This window comes from Solanum dulcamara, chromosome 10, assembly GCF_947179165.1.
Source record: "Solanum dulcamara chromosome 10, daSolDulc1.2, whole genome shotgun sequence".
In the NCBI taxonomy this organism is placed as follows: Eukaryota; Viridiplantae; Streptophyta; class Magnoliopsida; order Solanales; family Solanaceae; genus Solanum; species Solanum dulcamara.
Genome location: NC_077246.1, coordinates 71881420 through 71890982, shown reverse-complemented (window position 1 = coordinate 71890982; position 9563 = coordinate 71881420). Strand labels below are relative to the sequence as shown.

Here is a 9563-nt window from a genome sequence, read left to right as displayed (position 1 = left end):
TAAAAGCATAAATGCATAAAAAATGTTAGATAAGAATAGAAAATTAAAAGCTTTATGAGAAAAACAACAAACAAATAACGAATAGATAACAAATAAATACAAATAAATAAATACTAATAACAAATAACGATTAAATAAATAATGAAAGCGTCACAGGTAAAATTGAGTAATCAAAGCATAGAAAGTAATAAATAATAACAGAAATAACAAAAATCAGAAGTCAAAGCGCAAGAGATCGTAATGCACTACTACACCTATGAATAGAGAAGAATAACGAGACTATGAACTAGCCTTCTACCCTAATGTGGGTCCTCCACATCCTCCTATCTAAGGTCATGTCCTCCGTAAGCTGTAACTGCGCCATGTCCTGTCTAATCACCTCTCCCCAATACTTCTTCGGCCTACCCCTACCTCTTCAGTAACCATCCATGGCCAGCCTCTCACACCTCCGCACCGGGGCATCTGTGTCTCTCCTCTTCACATGTCCATACCATCTCAGTCGCATTTCCCGCATCTTGTCTTCCACCGAGGCCACTCCTACCTTGTCCCGAATAGCCTCATTTCTAATCCTGTCGCTCCTGGTGTGCCCACACATCCATCTCAGCATTCTCATCTCAGCAACTTTCATCTTTTGAATGTGAGAAGTCTTAACTGGCCAACACTCCGCCCCATACAGCATAGCCGGTCTAACCACCACTTTGTAGAACTTGCCCTTAAGTTTTGGTGGCACATTCTTGTCACATAGCACTCCGGAAGCGAGCCTCCATTTCATCCACCCTACCCCAATACGATGTGTGACATCATCGTCAATCTCTCCGCTGCCTTGCATGATAGACCCAAGATACTTGCAACTACTTCTCTTTTGGATGGCCTGAGCACCAAGCCTAACTTCAACGTCAACCTCCTTAGGTGTCTCACTGAACTTGCACTCTAAGTACTCTGTCTTTGTCCTACTCAACTTAAACCCTTTAGACTCCAAGGTATGTCTCCAATCCTCCAGCTTAGCGTTAACTCCGCGGCGAGTCTCATCGATCAGGACTATGTCATCCGCGAAAAGCATACACCATGGCACCGCACCTTGAATTTGTCGCGTCAATCCATCTATCACCAAGGCAAATAAAAAAGGACTAAGAGCTGATCCTTGATGCAACCCCATCACCACTGGGAAGTGCTCTGAGTCCCCTCCTACTGTCCTTACCCTGGTTTTGGCTCCCTCGTACATGTCCTTGATCACCCTAATGTATGCCATAGGTACACCTTTAGCCTTCAAACATGTCCATAGTATTTCTCTTGGGACTTTATCATAAGCCTTTTCTAGGTCGATGAATACCATATGCAAGTCCCTCTTCCTCTCCCTATGCTGCTCCACCAGTCTCCTCATAAGATGGATGACTTCTGTAGTTGAGCGTCCCGGCATAAATCCAAACTGGTTCTCTGAAAACTAATTTTCAAATTAATTTTAGCATGAATTTATTTCATATTTATTTGAGGTGAAGTTATAAAATAACTTTTTCCAAATTTGTAATAAGATAATATTATTTAAATAGTTAATTTTGAGATAATTTGTTACCGTTCAACAAGCCATGATATTTGCGTTAAGCCAATAACCATCAATCACCTTTTTCGGAGATTTATGAAAATAATCTTTTTATTTTTTTTTAAGATAGAAATAAAATTGCATACATATCAACTCCCGTAGATTTATTGTTGATATACCGGCTCTAAGCCTCTAACTCTACGCTAAAAGTCTAAACAGCCAAATGAAGAATCAGGATTAACTTGTTGGTTAAGTATACCAAACTTGTCAATGGTTCTTATCTTTTGATATAATATAATCTACGAATTGACTTTTTTAATCAATACTTGATATTACGTGTCCCCTCCCCCCACTTTATTTTTGTGTAATTCTCAGGGTCATTAAATGAAAATTCATTCATAATGATATCATACTTTATAACAGGTTTGAACATGAGTTTTAAACAAAACATTCCCCTCAGTGAGCAAATCAAGGCCACTTTGAGAAGTTTTTGATTGTGCAGTCAGTACAACAACAATGTCTCAGTTCCAAACAGTTAGAATCAGCTACATGAATCCTCATTTCATCATATTTTATCATCAGTGATAAAAACATATGTTGTTTCTAGACAAGGTACTGACATGACATAGATTCTTGCTGATAACAACAACAAAAAATAATAATTTGTTAACTGGTAACAATAATCTCTACTATGATCCTTGATGTCCAGCTACACATGCTGAGCCTGTATTAGGTACTCATTAGCAAAACTAGATTAATCTTCACTATCGGAACTGGCCTCATCAGAACTATAATCACTACTATCATCCTCAATATCAAGCTGCACATGTCGAACCTGTATTGGTTCTGGCATTCTTGGCAGTCCTGCAGGAGGTACTGGTCGTCCTGGTGCTTCCTCGACCTTTGATGGAAGTGAAAGAGGAGGAGGGAGTGCAATTGGATCGCCAGGCTTCCACCCAGGTGGAGGAAGTGGGAGGTCAGTGGGTAACTCGACAGGCATACCAGGTTTCCATCCAGATGGCACGACGATATTTGGAGGGACGAGGCCCTGAATTGCTGAAAGATTTTTAAGTGGGTTAGTTTCTGCAAGAGGTTCAATGAGTGGCTCAACAATCTTCTTGCCTTCATCTGTTTTAGGTAAACCAACATCAAGATCAGCAAAGTTATATAATTGAGATGCACGCAGTTGCTCATCCTGTGGAGCCGGAGGGAGTGCTCCCCGAAGAGGGGCCTGTCCAGCACCAAACTCAGGTGGTGCAAAAGTAGTGTAACTTATCCTATGAGCATATGATAATATGTTGGATAATTTCAACTGAGTTGCCACAGTTGTTACTGAAGATTCTTCGGTATCATTTTCCAACTTGGCCCGTTTGGGACGACGATAATCCGAGTAATCATCAACAAGCATGTCGAGAACACGCTCAGCTTCTTTGAGTTTGTTAGCAAAAGCAAGAATTGAAGAATCTTTTGATCTAACTTCGCGGATGAGCTTTTGCTTCTCGTCTTGAAGATCAAGAATTTCTTGCAGTTCTGCAACTGCTTCAAACAGTTGCGTCTGAAGAGAAGTAAACATAGAGAGGATTTCTTTTGATGATGAAGGGCGAGAATCTTGTGGAACCGGCGCCGCTGAAGGCAGAAATGAAGGAAGAGAACCTCGAAAAGCACTAAGCCAATGGGGCCGGTTAGGTGAGACTTCAAAGAGTCTTGAGGCAAGAGATGCCATTTGAATGAGAAGAGACTGAGCTCTGGAGAGAGGTGGGAGAAGAGGAAGGAGTGTCGATGAGGTAGTAGTGGTAGTTAATATATTTGCCTGTTGATGAGGTTGATGAGGTTGTGACACTTGAGAGGAGAACTTAGGAGCAGGGTTTGGGTTCTGAAGAGACGGTGAACTGGGAGTTGGCAGGCCCAACCGGGCTGGCGATTGCAAAAGTTGGTGCGAAACATTCTGTAGCATCTTCAGAACCCCGGGGTGAAATACTAGAAAAGGCAAAAAAAAATGTCAATGAACAACCTTAGCAAGGAAAGACATACTAATAAACTGCAGACAGGACAACATCCTTTTATTGCCATACACCAAGAGAGGGAAAGAGAGACGCACGGTGGTAGGGGCAAAGACATAAGCTCATGACACATATGAAAGAGGAGAAAAGACATCCAAAATTCACAACTTTAAGTTAATCCGTCAAACATGTAAAATAATGTTCATATAACAAATATATGAAGGAACCAATTAGCATGAAACAATATACTTTAGGACCATGCAAGCATTCCTTATTTAAAATAAAAAGAAGCACTCTTGGGGAAATTAACCAAATAAGCTTTGCACCAGTATGCAGCAACAAAGGAAATTGTGCCAACTGAATAAATGCAGCTCGTTGTTGCTTTTTTTTCTCCCTTGCACCATTTCAATTTTTAGCCCAAGTATATTTTTCATTATTAGGACAGACACGATTAAGAAGAGATCAACTTAAATCTTTGTCCTGCTATTATCTTCAGCTAACAGTGATTTGTGCTCCAAATTATCACCACAATAGTTAGTTTCAAGATTAAAACAGGCATGGTTTTTCATTAATCCACATGTTGACAAGTATCTTCCATCAAAAAACAGTGTTGCAAAAAGATCAATTTTTTATAAGTTGGAAGAAAAGTGCATGTGTCCTTAGTTGGTACAACGATTACTGCAGTAATAAAAAATGTTGAAATATATAACACTTCATCCATCCAATTATGAAAAAGAAATCCTTTTTGAGTTGTCCAAAAATGTTCGACACCATCCATTTATTTACCATTATAGCGATTTGCTTCTACTCTAGTTGGGATTGGACATAGATGGAAAATCTATAGATTGTAGCAGTTCACCAACCTTTCTAACCAACATACGATACATTTTCACTTCACGGCATGGCCAAAAATCACAAAATTACAAGAATTCAAATTCAACAAGCTACTAGCTCAAACTTGATCATCTCAATCAATACTTAAATATTTGATATAAATCCAATTAGCATACTAAACTTCATTGGCAGTCAAACACTATCACATAAACGGGACGGAGAGTGTAGTCTACCCCACCCCCTACCCGGACCATAGATCTCTGAAGCCACACATTAAAGCAGCTGAAACACCTCAACTCAAAACGAAAAAAAGAAAGAACCCCTTTTTTTTACCATATCAATCTTCATTTTCTCAAACAAACAGTAAGCACTGAAACTAAGAGAATCAAAGTACGGGTAAACTCAAGAATTTCTGCACAATTGTAAGTTTCTACTGTACACTATATAGAGTTGCAAAAAGAACAAACGCAATATACAACAAGGAGGATATAGAGAGTAGAAGAAACCTCCGAGATTGATCGGAAAACGGGCGACAGAGAAATTGAAAAATTGCTAGGGTTTGCGATTTTGAGAAGGAAGCAAATTTGGGGGAAATTATTTTCCCCAATTTCTTCAATCAATAGATTTTGCGGTTCAGTAACTACTTGAGTTGAACCGCCGGTTCTCTAACCCGTAGGGCTTAGAGGTTAACCGGTGTTTATATTATTATACTATGGTTTAGTCATTTAATGAGAAAACATCAAAATATGTGATAAATTATGTAACAAACAAGCCACTTTGCTCTTTTGCGTCTTGTTCAATTAATTTGATTCTCCCATCATTTCTTCCACAGTATAAGGGAATTGTTTTTTCTATCTTGGTTTCATTTCGTTGGCATCTTTATTTTTTTTTTGTTGGAATTTTAGAGTATAATGTACTAATGATTTAAAATAAGGCCAAACAACATAAATATCACAAGTTTAAGAGTAAATTATTTTTCTTTATGCATGTTTTTAATATTACGAATCTTATTAGAATTTGGACTTCGGATATATGAGGTTAAAATTAGATGTAATTTATTTCAGATACACTGTATCCAAGTGAATTTGCATGTATCTAACTCTCTCGCTCGCCGCTCTCCTATCTCACTCGCATCTCTTCTTTTATGTATTTATATTTCAGAATGTATCTGATATCCCAAATACATGTATCTCACGTGATTCGTATATATTTGAGATAGATAGATTATCTCGCCCGCCTCCTTCCTAATTCGCTCGCCTCTCTACCTATTTCAATATCTTTGGTTGCAAAAATACATATATCTAAACGTATCTGACTTGAAATGTGGTATGAAATTATTAATTAGTAAGATAATATGTAATTATTTCAAACTATAGAAAAAATATTTGTGTAATTAGGTAGTTTTTCCTTAAAATAATTGTAATAATTACATAATGAGTTTATTTTATAAAATAATTATTTCGTATTATTTGTTGGTGGCAAGTTCATATTGAATTTATAAGCTATTAATCGTAGTTCACTTAGTTGGCCACTAACTTTTATATCATTGGTGAAAGTTTGATCCTCCATTTTTTAATTTCATTCTTTTCCCAATTTTTTTTTTAAAAAAAGAGAGAAAAGAAGGGGGTAGAATAGGCTACTTGTAAGTGAATAACAACATGTAACAATTATATGTTTAGTAAAATTTCATAAATGATATTTGAAGAGGATAATATATGCATGGTTTTACTCTTATTTTATGAAGATAAATATGTTATTCCTGATAAACCCTTCAACTTAATTAATCCAACTATGTTAGTAGTCATTTTGAATTTGATGTTCTAGCATGCTATTTTAAATGATTTATTTGGACTCTATTAGGTTAAATGATTTTTTTTGAAATAACTAGAACTTTGGAGGTTTAAAAAATTATGAACGCCAACCTTCTCTCTCATTTTGTATTTTAGTTTTGATTCTACATAAATTTAAAAGCATAAAGAAGAAATCTTAATTTTATGATCTTAAACTATTTAAATATATAACGGAACACATGTTGAAGATATGGGGTTCAAATGAATTCATTGTCGAAAGGCTAGTTTTGTTATGTGTATGTGAAAACTCACTAATTTGGGGGAAATTATTTTTCCTAATTTATTCAGTGAATTGATTTTGCGGTTCAGTAACTATTTCAGTTGAACCATCGGTTCTCTACCCCGTAGGGCCTAGAGGTTAATTAACCGGTGTTTATATTATTAGATATATTATAGTTCAGTGATTTAATGAGAAGAGAATGCACGTTAATTAAACGTGATTAATATGTATTTAATATGAAGGATTACCTTTTAGGAAATGTTTTCTTGGAAATCGAGTGAGGTTTTGACCTATATTTTAATGTTAGTTAAGTATGAAAAAAAATATATTGAAGAACATTTATAGCAATTTAACAAAACATTATGGGAATAGAATATTAATGGTGTGGAGAGTAAGGGTTTGGGGGTGACGGAGGGTGGGATGATCAAGGATTGGGGGGGGGGGGGGGGGGAGTGGGCGAGAAGGAGATATGAACTTAAAATATTATTTATGAAAATTTGTACAATTAAATCGTGTATCTATTTTAAAATTAACAACAATATAGGATGCAATATATAGTCAATAAATTCAATTAATTCAATTTTTTTATGGAGTATAGATATATATGAAAAAAGTTATATAAAAACATTGATCATCAAAAGTGTATTAAATTCATACCAAAAATCTAAAAGTTGAATAGCCAAATATAAATTTGGAATGTATTAATATATCCATCTTCTTAGAATCCTAAATAAGCGTTGACATATACATTATGTTAAATAAAATTAGATGAATCAAATTACCACCAAAGAAAAAAAGCACCAAAATATGAACCAAAATATGTGATAAACCTCCATATACAAGCTTAACACGGATGATAATGCTCTAAACAATCTGGGGAAAATTGGTGGAGGGGTATTCTCAGGGATCACATGAAAAATTTGATCTATGCATTCACTATACCCCTAGGATATGGGACCAATAACTTAGTAGAAATACAGGTTGCTGCACATGGAATTCATTGGTGCTCACAGCATGGCTACAGAAAAATACACCTGGAAGTAGACTTTGAACTATTAACCAAATGGCTCAACAATAATATCCAAATCCCATGAAAAATGCACCAGTACATCATAGATTTGATGAGGCTCATCAGTCAGCTTGAACAATTTCAATGCAGCCACATATACAGAGAAGCAAATGACACAACTGATATTTATTTCAAATCGAGTCACAAATATGATATCCCTCAGCATTACTATACCTATCATCAACTACCTACAGGAGCTAAAGGATCATATTTTCTTAAGAAGCTTGGGATGACAAACTTTAGAAGGAAGAAAATGAAAAGGATCAAAAAGTCACCTTGAAGCGACTGATTGTTACTATCTTTTTTTGGTATAGTTATTACTATATCTCCTTTAATTATTTTATCCTTTTCAACTTAGCTATTTCTACTTTAGTTTATAGCTTTTTTGAATAAGATTAGTATGAGATTTTCTTCTTACCTTATAGGAAGAGTCTCCCTTATTTATGTATTTCCTAGAAACTATATATTTGAGAGGAGTTCTCTTTTCTTAGGTGTTTAGTTACTAGGTTTCCTTTGTAGTATAGGAACTAAGTTGTTTATTCGTAGTAAGACGATCAACTTAGGAACCAACAGAGGATCAGAAGTAAGATTTATGTCCCCCTCCTTATATTTTGATGTTTATTTTATCTATGTTAAAGCTTGAGAGTGTTGCTCAACCCATGACCCCCTCAAGGATCGTTAATTTTTTACAAAAATAGTATGTGATAAGTTATGTAACAAACAAGCCACTTTGCTCTCTTGTGTCTTGTTCAATTAATTTGATTCTCCCATCATTTCTGCCACAGTATAAGGGATTTTTTTTCTATCTTGGTTTCATTTCGTTGGCATCTTTGTTTTTTGTTTTGGTGGAATTTTGGAGTATAATGTACTAATGATTTAAAATAAGGGCAAACAACATAAATGCCACTAGTTTAAGAGTAAATTATTTTTGTTTACGCGTGTTTTCAATATTATGAATTTTATTAGAATTTGGACTTCGAATACATGGAGTTAAAATTAGGTGTAATTTATTTCAAATACACTGTATCCAAGTGGATTTACATGTATCTGTCTCTCTCGCTCGCCTCTCTCCTATCTCACTCGCCTTTCTCTCTCTCTCTCTCACTCGCCTCTCTCCCTATGTATTTATATTCCAGAATGTATCTAGTATCCTGGATACATATAGCTCATGTGATTCACATATATATGAGATACATAGATTATTTCGCTTGCCCCTTTCCTATCTCGCTCGCATCTCTGCCTATTTCAGTATATTTGGTAGCAAAAATACATGTATCTAGGTGTATTTGACTTGAAATATGATATGAAATTATAAATTAGTGAAATAATATGTAATTATTTCAAACTATTGGGAGAATTAATAAATATGATAGAAATATTTGTGTAATTAGATAATTTTTACTTAAAATAATTGTAATAATTACATAATGAGTTTATTTATAAAGTAATTATTTCGTATTATTTGTTGGTGGCAAGTTCATATCGAATTTATAAACTACTAATCGTAGTTCACTTAGTTGACTCTAACTTTTATATTGTTGGTGAAAGTTCGATCCTCCATCTTTTAATTTCATTCTTCCCCCAAAATCAAAAAAAAGAAGAGAAAAGAAGGGGGTAAAATAGGCTACTTATATGTGAATAACAATATGTAACAATTACATATTTAGTAAAATTTCATAAATGATATTTGAGGAGGATAATGTGTGTGTGGTCTTACCCTTACCTTATGAAGATAGAGATGTTATTCCTGATAAACCCCCAATTAATTAATCCATCTATGTTAGTAGTCATTTTGAATTTGTGTCCTAGCCTGCTATTTTAAATGATTGATTTGGACTCTATTAGCTTAAATGAGTTTTTTTTTGACATAACTAGAACTTTGAAAGTTTAAAAAATTATGAATGCCAACCTCCTCTCTCATTTTGTGTTTTAGTTTTGACTCTACATAAATTTAAAAGTATAAAGAAGAAATCTTAATTTTATGATCTTAAACTATTTAAACATATAACGGAACACATGTTGAAGATCTGGAGTTTAGATGAATTCATTGTCG

General features: G+C 34.9%; 1 protein-coding gene across 1 annotated transcript; it reads right to left on the bottom strand.

Annotated features, from left to right (window-relative positions):
• Nucleotides 1–2083: 2083 nt before the first annotated feature.
• LOC129871258 (mediator of RNA polymerase II transcription subunit 4-like) lies at nucleotides 2084–5063 on the bottom strand. Its single transcript, XM_055946163.1, has 2 exons — nucleotides 4878–5063; nucleotides 2084–3514 (listed from the first exon to the last, which is right to left on the bottom strand). The coding sequence occupies exon 2, from the start codon at nucleotides 3489–3491 to the stop codon at nucleotides 2292–2294; it is 1200 nt and encodes a 399-aa protein (XP_055802138.1). The 5' UTR covers nucleotides 3492–3514; nucleotides 4878–5063; the 3' UTR covers nucleotides 2084–2291.
• Nucleotides 5064–9563: the final 4500 nt, after the last annotated feature.